The sequence below is a fragment of the Heptranchias perlo genome, chromosome 12, assembly GCF_035084215.1.
Source record: "Heptranchias perlo isolate sHepPer1 chromosome 12, sHepPer1.hap1, whole genome shotgun sequence".
In the NCBI taxonomy this organism is placed as follows: domain Eukaryota; kingdom Metazoa; phylum Chordata; class Chondrichthyes; order Hexanchiformes; family Hexanchidae; genus Heptranchias; species Heptranchias perlo.
The window spans coordinates 13027846-13053433 of record NC_090336.1 but is presented as its reverse complement, the minus strand read 5'-3'; the positions used below and the strand labels follow the sequence as shown (position 1 = coordinate 13053433).

Below are 25588 nucleotides of genomic sequence, written 5' to 3'. Positions count from 1 at the left end.
CATCCACAGTCATTTCTGGACTCGTACAGCCAATCTTCATCCCCTCAGTCTGGTTTCAAACCCAGATCTCCGAAGTCAAAAAGCAGTGTTATAATAGGTTACACTGCCTGGTCCCTTGAACTCTCTATGCATCTAAGTATGGGCTATATTAAGCAGTTCCTGCCCCTGAGATATTAGAAATAGATTAGTTTCTGAGCTGGTCCTTTCTCAATGACATAAAGTTATTAGATTCTCAGTTATTAGACATCAATTGCACCCGCCACAATATTGGCAAACTGAAACAGTCTCAATCTAAGTATAATACGTAAAGGAACTCTCTGCTGTCCCCTATTTGTTTTTATTTAATAATAATTTAAAAATATAAAACTATATTCTCCTGAGGAACAAGGGTATGTAAATTTATATATTTTTAAAATTTTATCTATTATGTATTAAAAGTGTTGCATACAGCACAGGCTTTGTGTAAGTGTCACATTTACTTCCTGTCACACTTTAGTGTCACACCTCAAGATGTCACACTTGAGTGTATTCGCTGACTCCCCATGAGCAACGCCACGGGAGGACTCGAACTATTAACCAATTCCCCCAATCTTGTGTTCCTGGGATCCTTCTCGTGTCTCCGAGCCCACTGGAGTGAGAGTTTTCCCAATGAGCTTTCTGTGTCTTGTCACTGTCCCATGCAGTGTTGGAGTAATGGCAAAATGGCCACATAGTTATAGCTCTTCTTCTTTTCGTTTTTTTTAATACATTTTTATTTGTTGGTGGTAGAATCAGTGCAATAACCAGCCTCCCACATAAAGTGCTTAAATAAATCATATAGTGTTCCTCTCAAGTACAAGGTCCTGAACCATGGACTGCATGTTCCCCATTTCTCATAGTGTCGCTGTTGACATACAGAATACAAAGCAGAGTACAGCTGCTGCTGTCACATTCACCCAGAGAAAGCAGAATGATTGATACTCAATCACTTCTGCGTTAAAAAGAGTCTTATCTAATGTTTGCCATTTTTTTTCCTTATGAATGATTAAATAGATTGTGGTGGGAAAGATCTGCAAATCAGCTGATTTTGTCTGTGGTCATCCAAGGGGGGTAGTTTTAATCTAACTTGCCGGCAGGAAACCCCCAGATCGGGTGGAACGTCAGTTTTACACCCCGCCCAAAGTCACTCTGCATTGACTTCAATCAGGCAGGGTGTAAATTTGATGCTCCACCCGATCTCTTGTTTCCCGATGGACGGGTTAGGTTAAAATTGCTCCATTTTTGACAAATTACAGTCCGTTGTATTCGGATTCTGGTGGATGTGGATGTGTGTTTTCAGTTTAAGAAAGTACGACACTCCCTCATTCCTCCATTGGTAACTGCTCCCCTTGGTCTGGTACTGACCCCCATGCAGGCCAAGAGGTTTGATCTCAGGTTCAGTTTCCAGCCTGTCCTGAGCTAGCTGGAGATGGAGTACAATCCCTACTATTGGCCTCAATATCCCCAGGCCAGAGAGTGAAACAAAACAAAGAATAGCCAAGGTTTCCTGCTCTCGGCTGCTATCCGGTGACCCCTACTGAAAAGTGCACGTGTGCGGATAAAGAGTAAAGACAGGGTGGGGCTCGGGCCTGATGTCTCCATGGTAAACTATCCGGACAAAGCACACTGTCTGGGCTCGTGCATGAAGAACGGCTACTTGGATAAGGTGCTAAAGCTGAAACTAAACCCCAGGGAGAGATAGTGACGTCAGGAGAGGAGAGAAGGGAAAAATCAAGGGGGAGTGGGGGGGTGGTGCTGGAAATTATACAACTTTAAATACATTCTCCTGCAACCAATCTTGTAAGAATACTCCAGCAGCCTGGAGCAGACTGGGTATTATAGATGCATTGAAATGCTCCCGGCCTGGCATGGCAGTGAGTTTGGTGTGGATGAGCAGTGTAGAGTCTGGCATTGACTGGGTAACATGGAAACTTGGCATGGCAGCAGTCTATCACGGACTGGGTAGTGTAAAGTACTGGCACAACTGTGGCCTGGCATGGACTTGGTAGTGCAAAATTCTAGCATGGATTGGGTAGTGTAAAGTCCTAGTATGGTAGCAGCCTGGCATGGACTGGGCAGTATGGAAGCTTGAGATAGCAGGAACTAGAATGGAGTGTAAAGCTTGGCATGCCGGTAGTCTAGCATGGACTGTGTAGTTTAAAGCTTGGCATGGCAGTAGCCTGGCATGGGCTGAGTAGTGTAGAGGAATGGGTGCATACTGAAAAGTACTTTGGCAGGAAACCTTTGGTAAAGGTTAAAGTTTAAATAAATCCCGTGTAGGCCAACAGAAAGGATTTTTGTATCTTTAAATGAAGCAGTGTTCGGAGTTACCACCCCCATCGATCATGACATTACTCAGAGCACAAAGGGGACCTTTCACCGTGCCAGTATCCATAAGCTTCCCCTCACTATCCCACTCCATAGTGTGTGCATCTGAGTCTTAATTAGGAGCTACACCAGGAACGTTCTTTAAAAGTTACATTTTATGGGACTGCTGAGCCTTCACTCTATTTATCATAGCTAAAGCTACACACACACACACACGCACACACATGCACACACGAGTAGAGACAGACACATAGATAGTTACGTGCACAAAAGCACACATACACATAGAAATATTCATAAATACCGCCCCTGAACTCTTCATTCCTCTGACTCCAGCCTCTTGTGCATCCCTCTCCTCCCTTTACCCCCCTTCAGCCACCTGTGCCCCATGTTCTGGAGTTCCCTCCCTAAACCCCTCCACCTCTCCACCTCCCTCTCCTCCTTTAAGGCTCTCCTTAAAACCCGCCTTTCAATCAAGCCTTTGGTTAGCCCTCCTAATATCTCCTTCTTCGGCTTAGTGTCTTATTTTATTCCTTGTATCTCTGTGAAGCTCCTTGGGATATTTTTCTCTGTTAAAGGCGCTACATAAATGCACATTGTTGTTGATAGAGAAAGAGAGAGAGGAACAAACACAAGCAAAGATACTTATACATAGTGACGGGCACACATATGGACATATATAGACAGACATAAACACACACAAATAGAGACATACACAGAGATTGACATACATACATAGACAGATATACATAGAGTACACGGATATACACAGGGACACACACAGTTGCAAATATGCACAGATCTCCACAAACAACAAAAAACAGGTACATGTATATGTTAAGTTGTGGTGTAAGTTGTTCAGAGGTAAGTTTGTGCTAGGTTTCAGGAGCAACATTTGGCCAGGACACAAACCAGGAACGAACCAGGACACACACCAGGAACGAACCAGGACACACACCAGGAACGAACCAGGATACACACCAGGAACGAACCAGGATACACACCAGGAACGAACCAGGATACACACCAGGAACGAACCAGGATACACACCAGGAACGAACCAGGATACAAACCAGGAACGAACCAGGACACACACCAGGAACGAACCAGGACACACACCAGGAACGAACCAGGATACACACCAAGAACGAACCAGGATACACACCAGGAACGAACCAGGATACACACCAGGAACGAACCAGGATACACACCAGGAACGAACCAAGACACACACCAGGAACGAACCAGGACACACACCAAGAACGAACCAGGACACACACCAGGAACGAACCAGGACACACACCAAGAACGAACCAGGACACACACCAAGAACGAACCAGGACACACACCAGGAACGAACCAGGATACACACCAGGAACGAACCAGGACACACACCAGGAACGAACCAGGACACACACCAGGAACGAACTAGGACACAAACCAGGAACGAACCAGGACACAAACCAGGAACGAACCAGGACACACACCAGGAACGAACCAGGACACACACCAGGAACGAACCAGGACACACACCAGGAACGAACCAGGACACACACCAGGAACGAACCAGGACACAAACCAGGAACGAACCAGGACACAAACCAGGAACGAACCAGGACACACACCAGGAACGAACCAAGACACACACCAGGAACGAACCAGGACACACACCAGGAACGAACCAAGACACACACCAGGAACGAACCAGGACACACACCAGGAACGAACCAGGACACAAACCAGGAACGAACCAGGACACAAACCAGGAACGAACCAGGACACACACCAGGAACGAACCAGGACACACACCAGGAACGAACTAGGACACACACCAGGAACGAACCAAGACACACACCAGGAACGAACCAGGACACAAACCAGGAACGAACCAGGACACACACCAGGAACGAACCAGGACACACACCAGGAACGAACCAGGACACACACCAGGAACGAACCAGGATACACACCAAGAACGAACCAGGACACACACCAGGAACGAACTAGGACACACACCAGGAACGAACCAGGACACACACCAGGAACGAACCAGGACACACACCAGGAACGAACCAGGACACACACCAGGAACGAACCAGGACACACACCAGGAACGAACCAGGACACACACCAGGAACGAACCAAGACACACACCAGGAACGAACCAGGACACACACCAGGAACGAACCAAGACACACACCAGGAACGAACCAGGACACAAACCAGGAACGAACCAGGATACACACCAGGAACGAACCAGGATACACACCAGGAACGAACCAAGACACACACCAAGAACGAACCAGGACACACACCAAGAACGAACCAGGACACACACCAGGAACGAACCAGGACACACACCAGGAACGAACCAGGATACACACCAGGAACGAACCAGGATACACACCAGGAACGAACCAAGACACACACCAAGAACGAACCAGGACACACACCAAGAACGAACCAGGACACACACCAGGAACGAACCAGGACACACACCAGGAACGAACCAGGACACACACCAGGAACGAACCAGGACACACACCAGGAACGAACCAGGACACACACCAGGAACGAACCAGGACACACACCAGGAACGAACCAGGTCACACACCAGGAACGAACCAGGACACACACCAGGAACGAACCAAGACACACACCAGGAACGAACCAGGTCACACACCAGGAACGAACCAGGACACACACCAGGAACGAACCAAGACACACACCAGGAACGAACCAGGACACACACCAGGAACGAACCAGGACACACACCAGGAACGAACCAGGACACACACCAGGAACGAACCAGGACACACACCAGGAACGAACCAAGACACACACCAGGAACGAACCAGGACACACACCAGGAACGAACTAGGACACACACCAGGAACGAACCAGGACACACACCAGGAACGAACCAAGACACACACCAGGAACGAACCAGGACACACACCAGGAACGAACCAGGACACACACCAGGAACGAACCAAGACACACACCAGGAACGAACCAGGACACACACCAGGAACGAACCAAGACACACACCAGGAACGAACCAGGACACACACCAGGAACGAACCAGGACACACACCAGGAACGAACCAGGACACACACCAGGAACGAACCAAGACACACACCAGGAACGAACCAGGACACACACCAGGAACGAACCAGGACACACACCAGGACACACACCAGGACACACACCAGGAACGAACCAGGACGCACACCAGGAACAAAACACGAACAAATCAGGAATACATCAAGAATAAACCAGGACACATTAAGAACAAGCCATAAACAAGTTTAGAATAAATTGGGAAACGAAACAGGAAGATACTAAGAACAAACTGGGAAATAAGACAGGGACACACATGGACAAACTGGGAATACAACAGAAACACATTATAAACAAAGAAATAACTGCATTTATATAGTACCTTTCATGTCCGCAGGACATCCCAAGGTGCTTCATATCAGTTGAATTATTTTTGAAGTGTAGTCACTGTTGCAATGTAGGTGAATGCAGCAGCCAATTTGTGCACAGCAAGATCCCACCAACAGCAATTAGATAAATGAGTTGTTAATCTGTTATGGAGGTGTTGATTGTGGGATAAATATTGGCCAGGACACCGGAGTGAATTCGCTTGCTCTTTTTCGAATAGTGCCATGGGGTCTTTTACATCCACCTGACAGGGCAGACCGTCCTCTGTTGAATGCCTCATGCTAAAGACAATACCTCCAACAGTGCAGCACTCCCTCAGTACTACAGAGGAGTGTTAGCCTAGATTATGGATTCAAGTCTCTGGAGCGGGCCTTGAATCCACAAAACCTTCTGACTCAGAGGAGAGAGTGCTACCGAGCTAAACAAACTGGGACGCAAAACAGAAACCGGCTAACAACAAACCAAGAACAAAACAGGAACAGAATAGGAACACACCAAGAATAAACCAGGAACACACCAAGAATAAACCAGGAACACACCCAGAACAAACCAGGAACACACCGAGAATAAACCAGGAACACACCGAGAATAAACCAGGAACACACTCAGAATAAACCAGGAACACACCCAGAACAAACCAGGAACACACCGAGAATAAACCAGGAACACACTCAGAATAAACCAGGAACACACCAAGAATAAACCAGGAACACACCCAGAACAAACCAGGAACACACCCAGAATAAACCAGGAACACACCCGGAATAAACCAGGAACACATCAAGATTAAACCAAGAATAAAATGGGAATACACTAAGAACAAACTTCAACCAGAAGTGCCGAGTGGATGATCCATCTCGGCCTCCTCCCGATATCCCCACCATCACAGAAGCCAGTCTTCAGCCAATTCGATTCACTCCACGTGATATCAAGAAACGGCTGAGTGCACTGGATACAGCAAAGGCTATGGGCTCCGACAACATCCCGGCTGTAGTGCTGAAGTCTTGTGCTCCAGAACTAGCTGCGCCTCTAGCCAAGCTGTTCCAGTACAGCTACAACACTGGCATCTACCTGACAAGGTGGAAAATTGCCCAGGTATGCCCTGTCCACAAAAAGCAGGACAAGTCCAATCCGGCCAATTACCGCCCCATCAGTCCACTCTTGATCATCAGCAAAGTGATGGAAGGTGTCGTCGACAGTGCTATCAAGCGGCACTTACTCACCAATAACCTGCTCACCGATGCTCAGTTTGGGTTCCACCAGGACCACTCGGCTCCAGACCTCATTACAGCCTTGGTCCAAACATGGACAAAAGAGCTGAATTCCAGAGGTGAGGTGAGAGTGACTGCCCTTGACATCAAGGCAGCATTTGACCGAGTGTGGCACCAAGGAGCCCTAGTAAAATTGAAGTCGATGGGAATCAGGGGGAAAACTCTTCAGTGGCTGGAGTCATACCTAGCACAAAGGAAGATGGTAGTGGTTGTTGGAGGTCAATCATCTCAGCCCCAGGACATTGCTGCAGGAGTTCCTCAAGGCAGTGTCCTAGGCCCAACCATCTTCAGCTGCTTCATCAATGACCTTCCCTCCATCATAAGGTCAGAAATGGGGATGTTCGCAGATGATTGCACAGTGTTCAGTTCCATTCGCAACCCCTCAGATAATGAAGCAGTCCGAGCCCGCATGCAGCAAGGCCTGGACAACATCCAGGCTTTGGCTGATAAGTGGGAAGTAACATTTGCGCCAGACAAGTGCCAGGCAATGACCATCTCCAACAAGAGAGAGTCTAACCACCTCCCCTTGACATTTAATGGCATTACCATTGCCGAATCCCCCACCATCAACATCCTGAGGGTCACCATTGACCAGAAACTTAACGGGACCAGCCATACAAATACTGTGGCTACAAGAGCAGGTCAGAGGCTGGGTATTCTGCAGCGAGTGACTCACCTCCTGACTCCCCAAAGCCTTTCCACCATCTACAAGGCACAAGTCAGGAGTGTGATGGAATCGTCTCCACTTGCCTGGATGAGTGCAGCTCCAACAACACTCAAGAAGCTCGACACCATCCAAGACAAAGCAGCCCGCTTGATTGGCACCCCATCCACCACCCTAAACATTCATTCCCTTCACCACCGGCGCACTGTGGATGCAGTGTGTACCATCCACAGGATGCACTGCAGCAACTCGCCAAGGCTTCTTCGACAGCACCTCCCAAACCCGCAACCTCTACCACCTAGAAGGACAAGAGCAGCAGGTACATGGGAACAACACCACCTGCAGGTTCTCCTCCAAGTCACACACCATCCCGACTTGAAAATATATCGCCGTTCCTTCATCGTCGCTGGGTCAAAATCCTGGAACTCCCTCCCTAACAGCACTGTGGGAGAACCTTCACCACACGGACTGCAGCGGTTCAAGAAGGCGGCTCACCACCACCTTCTCAAGGGCAATTAGGGATGGGCAATAAATGCCGGCCTTGCCAGCGCGCCCACATCCCATGAACGAATAAAAAAAAAATAAGATGGGAAGAAAATGGGAACACATAAAACCCAAACCAGGAACAGAATAGGAAGAAACTGGGACAATCCAGGAAACAAAACAATGACACTCTCAGAACAAGCAAGAAGATAAAATCAGAAACAAACAAACCAGGACCAAACAGGAACAGACTAAGAATAAACTAAGTCCCTCTGTGACTGGTGTAACGTTTGGGGAAGAGATGGAGAATATGGGGCTGTCGAACTGTCAGTTCTAATGATTGACAGACATAGAGGCAGGGACCCTCAACTCTTTTAAAAAGTACCTGGACCTGCACCTAAAGTGCTGTAAGCTGCAGGGCTACGGACCGGGTGCTGGAAGGTGGGATTAAAATGGGCTCCTGGTTGTTCTTCAAGCCCCCTTCTGTGCTGTATCTTTTCTATGGTTCTATGGTTCTATCCATCTTGTGTATAATAAGATATACTGTACCTGCTTCCAATGCATGTCTGAGTTCTATGGTTTATTGAAGAATATGAATAAGATTTAGAGAGAGCCACAATATATCAATGATACTGCAATATGTGCAATATATAGGAGCTGGACAGGTGTATTTAGAGATGCAAACTATAAGCCATATAATGTAGTATATATAGCAAAGTATGGTTATTCAGTAATTCATTGTTAAGTATCACATAGTACAATATGGAATTTGTATGGGTTTTTCATATGTCAATTCCTGATATACTATATTACAATATATACAGTAAAGTTATTGGTCACCAATTGATATCTATGCTATATAAAATAGTGGAGCCTATGCAGTATAGGCACTGCATGTGTTCCATATTGCACAGTGGAAACTAAACTGTCCCACGGACTAATTCAGAGCAATTCAAAGCACAGGGTCGGAGTGAAAGACAATTTTATGTGTGTCTGTTTTTGTGCGCAGGTCTGTATAATCTGTTTGTCAGTGAGGGATGTGTGTGTGGTCTGTGTGTTTATGTTTGTGTGCCTAAGTATGCAAGGTGTGTGTCTGGGAAATTATATTTTTGAAGCTTTGACCTTTGTACAATCAGGTTGACAGCTGATGTGAACTATAAACAAGCTGGTGCAATCAGACGCAAGATTGGGGAAGGCACGGTTTCTAAGCAACACTTGAGCAGGTAGCGAGGAGAGGAAAACATCAAGAAACAAGTTTGCAAGTAATCAAAAAAGCATCAATCCAATGTATTGTCCCCACCAGGTCTCTGGGGCTGGATTGACCACATACTCTAATCAGGCTGGACTGTTACCTCTTTCACAACTGGATCAGATAGTTCTCTCTCACTGCCACAGGATGGGTTGTCCCCACTCACTCCAATGGGACTGGACTGTCCCCACTCACTCCAATGGGACTGGACTGTCCCCACTCACTCCAATGGGACTGGACTGTCTCTCACTCACTCCAATGGGACTGGACTGTCCCCACTCACTCCAATGGGACTGGACTGTCTCTCACTCACTCCAATGGACTGGACTGTCCCTACACTCCAATGGGACTGGATTATCCCCACTCACTCCAATGGGACTGGATTATCCCCACTCACTCCAATGGGACTGGATTATCCCCACTCACTCCAATGGGACTGGACTGTCCCCACTCACTCCAATGGGACTGGACCGTCTCTCACTCACTCCAATGGGACTGGACTGTCTCTCACTCACTCCAATGGACTGGACTGTCCCCACTCACTCCAATGGGACTGGACTGTCCCCACTCACCCCAATGGGACTGGACTGTCCCCACTCACTCCAATGGGACTGGACTGTCTCTCACTCATTCCAATGGGACTGGACTGTCTCTCACTCACTCTAATGGGACTGGACTGTCCCCACTCACTCCAATGGGACCGGACTGTCCCCACTCACTCCAATGGGACCGGACTGTCCCCACTCACTCCAATGGAACTGGACTATCCTCACTCACTCCAATGGAACTGGACTGTCTCTCACTCACTCCAATGGGACTGGACTGTCTCTCACTCACTCCAATGGGACTGGATTGTCCCCACACACCCTAATGGGACTGAACTGTCCCCACTCATTCCAATGGGACTGGACTGTCTCTCACTCACTCTAATGGGACTGGACTATCCCCACTCACTCCGATGGGACTGGACCGTCTCTCACTCACTCCAATGAGACTGGACTGTCCCCACTCACTGCAATGGAACTGGACTGTCTCTCACTCACTCCAATGAGACTGGACTGTCCCCACTCACTCCAATGGAACTGGACTATCCTCACTCACTCCAATGGAACTGGACTGTCTCTCACTCACTCCAATGGGACTGGACTGTCTCTCACTCACTCCAATGGGACTGGATTGTCCCCACACACCCTAATGGGACTGAACTGTCCCCACTCATTCCAATGGGACTGGACTGTCTCTCACTCACTCTAATGGGACTGGACTGTCCCCACTCACTCCAATGGGACCGGACTGTCCCCACTCACTCCAATGGGACCGGACTGTCCCCACTCACTCTAATGGGACGGAACTGTCCCCACACACTCTAATGGGACTGAACTGTCCCCACACACTCTAATGGGACCAGACTGCCCCCACACACTCTAATGGGACCAGACTGCCCCCACACACTCTAATGGGACTCAACTGTCCCCACACACTCTAATGGGACCGGACTGTCCCCACACACTCTAATGGGACCAGACTGCCCCCACACACTCTAATGGGACTCGACTGTCCCCACTCAATCTGTTGGGTGGAACTGTCCCCACTCACTGTAATGGGACGGGACTGTCCCCACTCACTATAATGGGACCGGACTGTCCCCACTCAATCTATTGGGCGGAACTGTCCCCATTCACTCTAATAGGACGGAACTGTCCCCACTCAATCCAATCAGGCTGGACTCTGTCCACCAGCAGGATTTTCGCACTAACAGCGAGAACCTCTCTCCAAACCCTGCTCAAGCAGCTTTCTTTAGTTAAATATTTCTTCATCAATCCCTCCCCAATATTCCAATTGTAGGTGTTCAGTGCTGATGTTCAGCGGAAAATACACCAGCTTCAGTTACAATGTGCTTGTTGTGATTGGAATACCAGCACTACAATTATTATAATAACTAGCCACAAAATGAGCCCTGTTTTCAGAGCGGTGTGTATAGCACAATACACCAGCTGAGTTACATATCCTGCAGTAGGGTATCAACAGCTGGCTTCACTTCATATCAGATTCTGACATGTTAAACCCAAACTGTGTCATCTCAGAGACATTGGTTATAGCTGAAATTTATATAAACATTATCAATAGCCATGCTGCATATATACATATACTTTGTTGGAGTATGACTGGCTGAGAACCGCAGAGAAGGGAAACTGTTTGTGTGTCTATCTGAGTGAGTGTGTGTCTGTAAAAGTGAATGTGCGTGTGTGTATGTGTGTGTATTCATGTGAAGAAGTGTCTGTGTGTTGTGCGAGTTTGTGAGTGTGCCTGTGTGTGTCTGTGTCAGTGAGTTTGTCTCTGTGAAGGTGCCTGTGTGTGTATCTATGTGTGATTTTGTTTGTGCAACTTTGTGTCTGTGTATATGTTTCTGAACATCTTTGTGTATATCTGTATGTATGTTTCTGTCTGTGTGCATAAGTCTCTGTATGAGCGCCTCTGTGTCTATGTGTGGTTCCGTTTGTGTCTGTTACTTTGTTTGTATCTGTGTATATAAGTCTCTGTTTATATGTATGTTTCTATATTTCTGTATGTGTGTGTTTGTGTCTGTATGTATGTCTGAGTCTCCATATGTTTCTGTGTGCCTGTATCTTTCTCTGAGCATGTGTGTATGTTTGTGTATGTTTCTATGTGTGTCTGTATTTTTGTGTGTGTGTCTGTATATGTCTGTGTGTATGTCTGTGTGTATGTCTGTGTGTGTGTGTCTGTATATGTGTGTGTCTGTGTATGTTTGTGTGTGTGTGTGTGACTGTGTATGTTTGTGTGTGTGTCTGTGCGTGTGTTTCTGTGCATGTTTGTGTGTGTGTCTGTGCGTGTGTGTCTGTGCATGTTTGTGTGTATGTCTGTGTGTGTGTGTTTGTGTGTGTCTGTGTATGTCTGTGTATGTCTGTGCATGTGTGTATCTGTATATGTCTGTGTGTGTGTGTCTGTGCATGTTTGTGTGTATGTATGTGTGTGCCTGTGTATGTCTGTGTGTGTCTGTGTATGTCTGTGTGTGTATGTGTGTGTGTGTCTATGTATGTTTGTGTGTATGTCTGTGTGTGTGTCTGTGTATGTGTGTGTATGTCTGTGCATGTATGTCTGTATGTGTGTGTCTGTGTATGTCTGTATGTGTGCCTGTGTGTGTCTGTGTATGTCTGTCTGTGTGTGTCTGTGTGTATGTCTGTGTCTGTGTATGTCTGTGTGTGTCTGTCTGTGTATGTCTGTGTGTATGTCTCTGTATATCTGTGTGTGTCTGTGTGTGTATGTCTGTGTGTGTGTCTGTGTATCTCTGTGTATGTCTCTGTGTATCTCTGTGTGTGTCTGTCTGTGTATGTCTGTGTGTGTGTCTGTGTGTATGTCTCTGTGTATCTCTGTGTGTGTCTGTCTGTGTATGTCTGTGTGTGTGTCTGTGTGTATCTCTGTGTGTGTCTGTCTGTGTATGTCTGTGTGTGTGTCTGTCTGTGTATGTCTGTGTGTGTGTCTGTGTGTATGTCTCTGTGTATCTCTGTGTGTGTCTGTCTGTGTATGTCTGTGTGTGTGTCTGTGTGTATCTCTGTGTGTGTCTGTCTGTGTATGTCTGTGTGTGTGTCTGTCTGTGTATGTCTGTGTGTGTGTCTGTCTGTGTATGTCTGTGTGTATATCTGTGTGTGTGTCTGTGTATATCTGTGTGTGTGTCTGTGTATGTCTGTGTGTGTGTCTGTCTGTGTATGTCTGTGTGTATATCTGTGTGTGTGTCTGTGTATATCTGTGTGTGTGTCTGTGTATATCTGTGTGTGTGTCTGTGTATGTCTGTGTGTGTGTCTGTGTGTATGTCTCTGTGTATCTCTGTGTATGTCTGTGTGTGTGTGTGTGTGTATCTCTGTGTGTGTCTGTCTGTGTATGTCTGTGTGTGTGTCTGTGTATGTCTGTGTGTGTGTCTGTCTGTGTATGTCTGTGTGTGTCTGTGTGTGTGTCTGTCTGTGTGTGTCTGTGTGTGTCTGTGTATGTCTGTGTGTGTGTGTCTGTCTGTGTATGTCTGTGTGTGTGTCTGTCTGTGTATGTCTGTGTGTGTCTGTCTGTGTATGTCTGTGTGTGTATGTCTGTGTATGTATCTCTGTGTATGTCTGTGTGTCTGTGTATGTCTGTGTGTGTCTGTGTGTGTGTCTGTCTGTGTATGTCTGTCTGTGTATGTCTGTGTGTGTATGTCTGTGTATGTTTCCGTGCCCGGGAGAGAATGGAAAATGAAGTGAACAAAAAAGAAGCCGAATGAGAGGACGATGTTTGTGGAGATGGAGACAGAGCGAAGGAACGGGCAGGAGAGTGAGCTGGTTAACTGGCAGCTCGCCAGCCACATACCACATTACTGAGAAAATCAGCTTCGTTCAAATCTTCCAAATCCACAAGGCTTGAAGCTGAGAAGAGTTTCTCTGCCCCGAAGTTATCCAGGATATCCATAGTGAATGAGACACAGGAGCTCCGCCGAAAGCTCGGGGGAGAATCAATCGCTCAAGTAGCTTGAATCTTCCAGATGTTGAGGCTCAGGGGGAGAAATTGCCTCTCAGACCCCGGGATCTTTAAACTCTGTCGTTGTCTGCTCCGGGGTTGCTAAAGCTTCTCCCCTTTTTTTTTTAGGATGACAAGGCTCTTTAAACGCTCCCAGTGCCTGGTGATCAGTGTCAGGCTCCTTAGACCAGAAGGTGATGGTGATCTATGCCTTACGCTGGGAGCTTTCTGATGTCTGCGTTTGATGTGTCAGTTTAGCACAGAGTGTTCGCCAGCTGCAGACTATCTGCTCGATCTCCAGGCTCTTGTCTGCTGGAGATCTCCCTCTCTCTCTCTCCTTGTGTGAACTCCAATGCAAACCCCATACGACTCACTGCCTCCTTCCACACTGACTCACTCCGCCACTAACCAGTTCACACACCCCTCACAGCACTTTCCCCAAGACTTCACGTCACTCTCTCACTCTCTCTCCACAATTAACCCTTTGAGATCTCTTTTAACAGCAGCAAGATTCGTCAACTTTTTTTTCCAGTATTTTTTTCTTAAAAGATTTGCCATGCTTTGAGAATACTTAGACAGCACTTTGGAGTCCCGACAGGCAGTGGGCTATGGAGCAGCCAGGTGCAGATTCAAGTCCCCCAAATCCCTGAGTTCCTAATCTCGGTCGTGCTGCTAGCCCAGTGTTGTCCAATCGAAATCGCTGACCAGCCACAGGTGTTGCTACGGCGATACTGTTTTGGCTACTAATTTTAGTAGAAAACGCCTTACACACGCACACTACAGCTGAATGTACTTCACGTGTATATTCGCTTTACAAACATCTACCACCATTCAGTAACCACGGACTCCCAATGATCAAACGCACTCTGTTTCTCGTCTCACTATTTCACCAACAAACGCACAAAAAGGTTCAAGTTCACATGCAAACGCCGTGCGAATACGAGTATTGAGATCACATGCTCCATGACACATGTGTCCATTAACCAATTTTTAAATTTAATAATCAGAAACACAATTCGTCACATCTGGATTCCCAATTAGCCGCACGTGGCTGGTGGCTGATGTATCGGACAACCTTGTATCTGCTAGGAGAAGGCACCAACCAGAAAGTGGGCACCTCTCTCTGTGCAGAGGGGAGGGGGAAGTGAAGAATCAGATGGGGAATCTCCATGGGGAAGCTCTCACATGCCCCCTGGTGGTTGGCCTGGAGAAGCCCATCTTGCTCCCTCAGGTACATCCCTGGGGGAATATCATGGGGAGAAAACAGGGGAGAGAGGAATGGAGTAACACAGCATCGAATAAAATGGAGAATTAAGAAACTTTCTGGAGTTCTGTCTCACAACAGTCAATACTCTAAATTTACAGTAACTGTCTCAGCAGCTGGTATGTGTAAAAATAGATGTGCATATTTTGATAACTGAAATGGTCTTTAAGTCCAAAAATGTCTTGTTTAAAAATGTATATATTTCTATTTTTGCACAGAGAGCAGAGTTGTTAAATACAGTACTTCAGCAAACTCTGGCAGCTTTAATTATTCTGTGGGTTAGGCAGAACTGTTATTGGAAACAAAAGCAAAATACTGCGGATGCTGGAAATCCGAAATAAAAAACTGAAAATGCTGGAAGCATTTAGCAGGTCAGGCAGCGTCTGTGGAGAAAGAAACAGAGTTAATGTTTCAGATCGATGACCTTTCATCAGAACTATAAGATGTTAGAGAGGAACAGCTTTTGAGCAAGGACAGAGCCAGGGAAAAGGGGGACAGGGAAAGAACAAAAGGGGAAGGTCTGTGATAGGGTGGAGGGCAGGAGCGATTAAATGACAAAAGGGATGATGGTGCGAGGCAAAAGGGGGTGATAATGGGACAGGTATAGAAACAAGAGATGGTTCCAGAGGAGATGTAAATGTTTGCAGCAGAATAGCAGAGGGGGAGGGAAGCATGGGAAATCTGGCAAAGAGGAGATCCACACATGGATAGAGGATTGGCTAACTCATGGACAGAGGATTGGCTAACTCATGGATAGAGGATTGGCCAACTCATGGATAGAGGATTGGCCAACTCATGGATAGAGGATTGGCCAACTCATGGATAGAGGATTGGCCAACTCATGGATAAAGGATTGGCCAACTCATGGATAGAGGATTGGCCAACTCATGGATAGAGGATTAGCTAACTCATGGATAGAGGATTGGCCAACTCATGGATAGAGGATTAGCTAACTCATGGATAGAGGATTGGCTAACTCATGGATAGAGGATTGGCCAGCTCATGGATAGAGGATTGGCCAACTCATGGATAGAGGATTGGCTAACTCATGGATAGAGGATTGGCCAACTCATGGATAGAGGATTGGCCAACTCATGGATAGAGGATTGGCCAACTCATGGATAGAGGATTGGCTAACTCATGGATAGAGGATTGGCTAACTCATGGATAGAGGATTGGCCAACTCATGGATAGAGGATTGGCCAACTCATGGATAGAGGATTGGCCAACTCGTGGATAGAGGATTGGCCAACTCATGGATAGAGGATTGGCCAACTCATGGATAGAGGATTGGCCAACTCATGGATAGAGGATTGGCCAACTCGTGGATAGAGGATTGGCCAACTCATGGATAGAGGATTGGCCAACTCATGGATAGAGGATTGGCCAACTCATGGATAGAGGATTGGCCAACTCGTGGATAGAGGATTGGCCAACTCATGGATAGAGGATTGGCCAACTCATGGATAGAGGATTGGCCAACTCATGGATAGAGGATTGGCCAACTCATGGATAGAGGATTGGCTAACTCATGGATAGAGGATTGGCTAACTCATGGATAGAGGATTGGCTAACTCATGGATAGAGGATTGGCCAACTCATGGATAGAGGATTGGCCAACTCATGGATAGAGGATTGGCTAACTCATGGATAGAGGATTGGCCAACTCATGGATAGAGGATTAGCTAACTCATGGATAGAGGATTGGCCAACTCATGGATAGAGGATTGGCTAACTCATGGATAGAGGATTGGCCAACTAACAGAAAACAAAGAGTCGGGATAAAAGGGTCATTTTCAAAATGGCAATCCGTAACTAGTGGGGAGCCACAGGGATCAGTGCTGGGGCCTCAACTATTTACAATATATATCAATGACTTGGATGAAGGAACAGAGTGTCTTGTGGCCAAATTTGCTGATGATACAAAGATGGGTGGAAAAGCAAGTTGCGCTGAGGACACAAAGTGTCTGCAAAGGGATATTGACAGGTTAAGTGAATGGGCAAAAAATTTGGCAGATGGAATATAATGTGGGAAAATGTGAAGTCATCCACTTTGGGAGGAAAAATAAAAAAGCAAAATATTATTTGAATAGAGAAATACTACAAAATGCTGCGGTACAGAGGGATCTGGGTGTCCTTGTACATGAAACACAAAAAGTCAACATACAGGTGCAGCAGGTAATCCGGAAGGCAAATGTAACATTGGCCTTTATTTCCAGGGTGATGGAGTATAAAAGCAGGGAAGTCATGCTACAACTGTACAGGGTGCTGGTGAGACCACACCTGGAGTACTACGTACAGTTCTGGTGCCCTTATTTAAGGAAGGACATACTTGCATTGGAGACAGTTCAGATAAGGTTCACTAGCTTGATTCCGGGTATGGAAGGGTTGTCTTATGAGGAAAGATTGAACAGGTTGAGTCTATACTCATTGGAGTTTAGAAGAATGAGCGGAGATCTTATTGAAACATACAAGATTCTGAGGGGACTCGATAGGGTAGATGTTGAGAGGATGTTACCCCTCATGGGGGAATCTAAAACTAGAGGGCATAGTCTCAGAATAAGGGGTCGCCCATTTAAGACGGAAATGAGGAGGAATTTCTTCTCCCAGAGGGTCGTGAATCTTTGGAATTCTTTACCCCAAGAAGCTGTGGAGGCTGAGTCATTGAATACATTCAAGGCTGAGTTAGACAAATTTTTGATCAGCAAGGGAGTCAAAGGATATGGGGAAAAGGCGGGAAAGTGGAGTTGATTAAAAATCAGATCAGCCATGATCTCATTAAATGACAGAGCAGGCTCGAGGGGCCGAATGGTCTACTCCTTTCCTATCTCTTATGGTCTTATGGCCTCTTATAGCTCCCGTGACCCGGGAATGTTGGAGAAGAAAGTCAGGTAGATCCCAGGAGTGCAGATCACCCTGTCAGCTATGTACTGACAGGGGATTCCCACCTCAAGCACCAGCCCACACCTCCTCCACTCCCAGTGGCTCTGCTGCAGCCATCCTCCATTACCAGCACCTGCTGGCTGAGAAAATGGGAGCAGTGGTTAAGATCTAAAGTTGTTAAACTCGATGTTGAGTCCTGAAGGTTGTAAAATGTCTAATCGAAAGATGAGGGGCTGTTCCTTGAGCTTGCGTTGAGTTTCATTGGAACAGTGTAAGAGGATGAGGACAGAGAGGTCAGAGTGGGAGTTGGACGGAGAATTAAAATGGCAAGTGACCGGAAACTCAGGATTACACTTGCAGACTGAAGGTGTTCAGCAAAGCGATCTCCCAATCTGCGTTTGGTCTCCCCAATGTAGAGGAGATTGCATCGTAAATTAGAAGGAGTACAAGTAAATCACTGTTTCATCCAGAAGCAGTGTTTAGGGCCCTGGACGGTGAGAAGGGAGGAGGTGAAAGGGCAGATGTTGCAATTCCAGCTGTTATTGAGATTGATCAAGTCAAACTGCAGAATCTGGCTTTTGAAATACATATATATAGCTGATTGACAGAGAATAAATGAGTGATATTGGAGCTTTTAAAAATCATTTCTATTAATTAACAATCAAAAGACATAAGATACTGAGAGGAGAAAGATATTTAAGAAATGTTAAGAAAAAACATATATCATTTAACACAGTGCTAAAGACGGACACAAGAGAGAAAGACAGAACAAAGGCCAAGACTAACACAGAAAAGAGACACCAGAGGCAGAAAGATAGAGATAGAGATAAAGTCAGAGACTGAGAGACAGAGTTAGACAGAGGCAGAGACTGAGACAGCAACTGAGACAAAGACAGATGTAGAGAGAAAACCATATAGACAGATATTGAGTAAGTGAGTGAAAGGTAGAAATTGCTATTGACGATGTTATCACACAAACTAATGTCCTGTGCACGGGATTGTTGAACGTGAGCTAGTGGCCACAATTCCCCCACCCACTGACTTCCCAATCTCAGCTGGCAGGGTGAAAGATGAGGAAGGGAATGAGCAAATAAAATCGGAGCCAGGCACATCCTGAGAAGCAGTTCAAGAGCAGCACGGCACAGACCTCTGTGTGGGGAGGTCTTGTTGTCTTTTTGGACGGTGGAGTGCCTGAGAGAAAAGATAATTTGGGAAAAAAACAGAAGATTTAGGAAAATACACATAGGAAGTTTTTGCTAAGAGCTGGTCTGGTTACCTCTGCAGTAACAAGGTTTTGTCAATGTGTAATACTATATATATATACAAACTGAGTAAAATTCATGTTCATATATCAGGAAATGTGAACTGTCTCCATTATAAACACTATGATCAGTTTTTCCAACATGAAACTGCTTTAAGACACCACAGTACAGAAAGTTATATTTGATTGGCACAATATAATTCAAAGAAAAAAAAACAGGCAAAACTTTACTCAACTATCGGGCTTGGCTGGGAAGTGCAAAACGTCCAATGAAAAGAAGGTATTGCTGCAGGTGTCCAATGCCAGAGAGGGAACCTGGCCAAAGCCCAACCCATTACTTTGAAAGTAGTTCAGGCCATTAAAGGGAGCCAGTCTGAGAAGTCACAGGGAGAAGCCATGTGGAGCTCAGGACTGAGAGGAGGGGAAGACACAGAGCTGCCGTCTGAGGGAGAGGAAAGACAGGAGGATCCAGTCCGCGGAAAAGACAGAAAGAAAAAATAAAGGAAAAAGGGAGAGAAAAGTTTATTAGAGAACGAAATTGATTGTCCACTAATGCTTTGAGAGACATATTACTGGGATTTTAAAGAGAGAAATGCACAACGATGCATCACTTTTTAAACTTTACATATAAACCGACATCAAAACACAGGAAACACATCACAGCAATTAGTAGCTCGGCAGGTACAACATCTGCCACAGGGGAAACTTCCCCAGACAGCCAGCACAGGTGTTGTTTACACTGCATTTTCAGACAGGCCCAGCTCTGCCTTACCCTTGCAGGATCAGAGTCAGACCCAAACTGCCCAGCGTGAGCCGATTGGCCTTTTAAAGGGGCACTGGCATTTTGCGAGACAAGATTCTTGTTTAAAATGTTGCACAATATCGCCGTGCTGCTGATATGTTGTTCACAGTTGTTCACCATTTACATAAGCCTCCGAAAGCTTGTGAATTTAAAATAAAATTGCTGGACTATAACTTGGTGTTGTAAAATTGTTTACGATAATTAAATAGAATTACACAGAATTTGCAGCACAGAAACAGACCATTCAGCTCAACGGATCTAGGCCAGTGTTTATGCTCCACTTGAGCCTCTTCCCACCCTACTTCATCTCAACCTTTAGCTACATCATTAAATAAATTTAAAACAGAAATAGACAGTTTCCTAGAAGTAAAGGGAATTAGGGGTTACGGGAAGCGGGCAGGAAATTGGACATGAATTTAGATTTGAGGTTAGGATCAGATCAGCCATGACCTTATTGAATGGCGGAGCAGGCTCGAGGGGCCGATTGGCCTACTCCTGCTCCTATTTCTTATGTTCTTATGTTCTTATAACCTATCAGCATATCTCTAACCCTATCAGCATATATCTAACTCTTTATAGAAGTAACAGAAAGAGTAGATAAGGGTAATGTAGTAGATGTAATATATTTGGTTTTCAAAAGGCCTTCAATAAGGTACTGCATATTAGGCTTATGACTAAGATCAGAGCATGTGGAGTCAGGGGACAAGTAGCAGAATGGATAGCAAGCTGGCTACAAAACAGAAAAACAGAGAGTAGGGGTTAAGGGGACTTACTCAGACTGGCAAAAGGTGGGAAGTGGTGTTCCACAAGGATCGGTGCTGGGACCACAGTTGTTCACCATTTACATAAACGATTTGGACTCGGGAATTGGAAGTACAATTTTAAAATTTGCGGACGACACCAAATTGGGGAATATAGTTAATACTGAGGAGGGCTGTGACAAAATACAGGAAGACTTTAATAAACTTGCAGAATAGGCGTGTAATTGGCAAATTAATTTCAATATAGATACGTTTAAGGTGGTGCATTTTGGTAGGAAGAATAAGAAACCCACAAACTCCTTGGAAACTTAGAGTCTAAATGGGATAGAGGAGCAAAGGGATCTAAGAGTACAGATACACAAATCACTAAAAGTAGCGATGCAGGTTAATAAGGTCATAAAAAAAGCAAACAAAGCACTGGGGTTCATTTCTAGAGGGATAGAATTGAAAAGCAGAGAAGTTATATTAAACTTGTATATATCCTTGGTTAGACCACACTTGGAGTACTGTGCAGAGTTCTGGTCTCCATATTATAAAAAGGATATAGAGGCACTGGAGAAAGTGCAAAAAAGATTAACAAGGATTATACCAGAACTGAGAAGTTTTACCTATCAGGAAAAATTGACCAGGCTGGGACTCTTTTCTCTAGAAAAGAGAAGACTGAGGGGTGACCTGATAGAGGTCTTTAAGATTATGAAAGGGTTTGATAGGGTAGATGTAGAGAAGATGTTACCACTTTTGGGGAAGACCAAAATTAGAGGCCATAAATATAAGATAGTCACCAATAAATCCAATCGGGAATTCAGGAGAAACTTCTTTACCCAGAGTGTGGTTAGAATGTGGAACTCGCTACCACAAGGAGTAGTTGAGGCGAATAGCATAGATGCATTTAAGGGGAAGCTGGGTAAACACATGAGGGAGGAAGGAATAGAAGGGTATGATGATAGGGTTAGATAAAGAAGGGTGGGAGGAGGCTCTTGTGGAGCATAAACACCGGCATGGACCTGTTGGACCGAATGGCCTGTTTCTGTGCTGTACATTCTATGTAATTCTATTAGTATATCTCTAACCCTATCAACATATCAGCTAATTGATACGTTAACAGGAACGTTGTCTAAAATCTATTTATATTTTTTAGCAATATTTAATATTAAATTGTGGAGGTGAAGATGTGTCAGATGAAGCATCCCCACTGGTGACATCACAAGTCAGGCCACTTCCTGGAATCAAGTCAAACTATAAAACTGTAGTGGCAGCTGACGGTGATCCTTTAAAAAAGTTTATTGGTTGGAAAAGTCCCTTCTGTTGGACAAGGCTACCATCTGAATTAGGGCCTCTCTACAGAGGGAATTGCTGATGTACTAGTGCCAGTACAGCAGGTCATATAGAAATAGAAGTAGGAGTAGGCCCCTCGAGTTGATCTTTGACCTCAACTCCACTTTCCCGCCCAATCCCCATATCCCTTGATTCCCTTAGTGTTCAAAAATCTATCAATCTCAGCCTTGAATATACTCAACAACTCAGCATCCACAGCCCTCTGGGGTAGAGAATTCCAAAGATTCACAACCCTCTGAATGAAGAAATTTTTCCTCATCTCAGTCCTAAATGGCCGACCCCTTATCTTAAGACTATGACCCCTTGTTCTAGACACTCCAACCAGAGGAAACAGCCTCTCAGTATCTACCCTGTCAAGACCTCTAAGAATTTTATACGTTTCAATGAGATCATCTGTCATCTTCTCAATGAATATAGACCCATTCTACTCAATCTCTCCTCATAGGACAACCCTCTCATCCCAATAATCAATGTAGTGAACCTTTGTTGCACCGCCTCGAAGATAAGTATATCCGTCCTTATGTATGGAGACCAAAATTGCACACAGTACTCCAGGTGTGGTCTCACCAGAACCCTATATAATTGCAGCAAGACCTCCTTATTCTTGTACTCCAAACCGCTTGCAATAAAGGCTAACATACCATTTGCCTTCCTAATTGCTTGCTGTACCTGCATGTTAACTTTCTGTGATTCGTGTACAAGGACACCCAAATCCTTCTGAATACCAATATTTCTTAGTCTTTCACCTTTTAAAAGATATTTTGCTTTTCTATTCGTCCTATCATAGTAGATAATTTCACATTTCCCCACATTATACTCCATCTGCCACCTTCTCGCCCACTCACTTAACCTGTCAATATCCCTTTGCAGCCTCTTTGTGTCCTCCTCATAACTTACTTTCCCACCTAGCTTTATATGATCAGCAGACTTGGATACATTACACTTGGTCCCCTCATCTAAGTCATTGATATATATTGTAAATAGCTGAGGCCCAAGCACTGATCCTTGCAGCACTCCACTAGTTACAACCTGCCAACCCAAAAAGGACCCTTTTATTCCTACTCTCTGTTTTCTGTCTGTTAGCCAATCCTCAATCCATGCTAATATATTACCCCCAATCCCATGAGCCCTAATCTTGTGTAACAACCTTTTATGTGGCACCTTATCGAATACCTTTTGAAAATCCAAATATACTATATCCACTGGTTCCCCCTTATCTACCCTGTTAGTTACACCCTCAGAAAACTCTAATAGATTGGTCAAACACAATTTCCCTTTCATAAAACCATGTTAACTCTACCTAATCATATTATGATTTTCTAGGTGGCCTGTTACTATGTCCTTAATAATAGATTCTAGTATTTTCCCTACTACTGATTTAAGGTAAACTGGTCTGTAGTTCCCTGTTTTCTCTCTCCCTCCTTTCTTGAATAGCAGGATCACATTTGCTACCTTCCAATCCACAGGGACGGTTCTAGAATCTAGGGAATTCTGGAAGATCAAAACCAATGCATCCACTATCTCTGCAGCCACCTCTTTTAAAACCTTAGGATGTAGTCCATCAGGTCCAGGGGATTTATCGGCTTTTAGTCCCCTTAATTTCTTCAGTACTTTTTCTTTACTAATCTTAATTACTTTAAGTTCTTCACTCTCATTAGACCCTTAGTTCCCCACTATCTCTGGTATGTTTTTTGTGTCTTCTACTGTGAAGACAGATACAAAATATTTTTTTAACGTCTCTGCCATTTCCTTATTCCCCATTATAATTTCTCCTGTCTCAGCCTCTAAGGGACCCACGTTTACTTTCACTAATCTCTTCCTTTTTATATACTTGTAGAAGCTCTTACAATCTGTTTTTATATTTTTTTGCCAGTTTACTCTCATATTCAATTTTCTCCCTCTCTATCAATTTCTTGTTATAGTCCAGCAATTTTATTTTAAATTCACAAGCTTTCGGAGGCTTCCTCCTTCCTCAGGTGAACGGTGAGGAAGGAGGAAGCCTCCGAAAGCTTGTGAATTTAAAATAAAATTGCTGGACTATAACTTGGTGTTGTAAAATTGTTTACAATTGTCAACCCCAGTCCATCACCGGCATCTCCACATCATATCAATTTCTTGGTTATCCTTTGCTGATTTCTAAAACCCTCCCAATCCTCAGGCTTACTACTCTTCTTGGCAACATTGTAAGTCTCTTTTTTTAATCTAATACTATCTTTAACTTCTCTAGTTAGCCACGGTTGGGTCACTTTTCCCGTGGAGTTTTTCTTCCTCAAGGGAATGCGTATTTGTTGAGAATTATGAATTATTTCTTTAAATGTTCGCCATTGCTTATCTACCGTCATATCTTTTAATCTAATTTCCCAATACCAGTGGTGATTTGAGGTCTGTCTTGTTATTTTGTTGAAATGGATGGATTCTACAGCACTGACGACAGAAACAACAGCTGCAACCATGTTTCTGGCCATTGTTATCTCCCCCAGTGGCTGAGTAAGTTCCAAGAGGCCAACAAGCGGAAACACAGCTTCACTGGCCTGTACAGGTGGTAGGGTCACAGGGTAGCACACATATTCCTGGAGGTTTCATCACATGACCTCCCGCCTCCAACCATCACTTCCAGTCAAACAGCCTTCTTTCCCATTTCTAGTATTTTTACAATAAATATATTGAAGTGTTCAAAGACACCTAATTCTTTTTTAATGCCCCATGACTTTTCTGTTTGGTTGCTTGCAACGGTGTCCAGGGGATTAATCTTCAATTCCTGGAGACTCCAGGTCAATCCTGGAGGGTTGGCGACCCCAATTGGTGGGCTGGATTTGAGGGAGGCACCAGCGAAAATCATCTGTTTAGGTGGGTTTTGGAGTCCGCAGAAGCAGTTGCACCACTTCATTTATGTTACCACGGTACTGCTAAACTATGGGCTTGTATCAGCAACCACACCATTCGATAAATGCAGCAATATAGTAAAGAGTATTGATACCACAGTACATGCCGAAGTGTAATATTACTCCATTACAGAAGACTATTTCCTGATTTGGGCCCAGTTGTATGGGCCTTTACAGTCCTAACAGTATCACAGAATCATAGAGTCATACAGCACAGAAGGAGGCCATTTGGCCCATCGTGCCTGTGTTGGCTCTTTGAAAGAGCTATCCAATTAGTCCCACTCCACTGTTCCTTTCCCCATAGCCCTGTACATTTTTTCCCTTCAGGTATTTATCTAATTCCCTTTTGAAAGTCACAATTGAATCTGCTTCCACCACCCTTTCAGGCAGTGCATTCCAGATCTTAACAACTTGCTGCATAAAAAAAAATTCTCCT

The 25588-nt window shown here is 45.1% G+C and overlaps 2 protein-coding genes across 3 annotated transcripts in view; one reads left to right on the top strand and one right to left on the bottom strand.

Annotated features, from left to right (window-relative positions):
* creb3l1 (cAMP responsive element binding protein 3-like 1) overlaps nt 1-14395 on the bottom strand; it is a 192453-nt gene extending 178058 nt beyond the window's left edge. Inside the window, exon 1 of one of the 2 annotated variants that reach the window (XM_067993672.1) lies at nt 13818-14395. In XM_067993672.1, the coding sequence (XP_067849773.1) occupies nt 13818-13916 (99 nt within the window). In that variant the 5' untranslated portion in view covers nt 13917-14395. The remainder of the gene's footprint in view (nt 1-13817) is intronic. The other variant, XM_067993671.1, reaches the window with a different exon arrangement.
* Nucleotides 12388-13785, top strand: LOC137328104 (keratin-associated protein 5-4-like). Its single transcript, XM_067994287.1, has 3 exons — nt 12388-13512; nt 13709-13722; nt 13757-13785. The coding sequence occupies exons 1-3, from the start codon at nt 12410-12412 to the stop codon at nt 13783-13785; spliced, it is 1146 nt and encodes a 381-aa protein (XP_067850388.1). The 5' UTR covers nt 12388-12409.
* Nucleotides 14396-25588: the final 11193 nt, after the last annotated feature.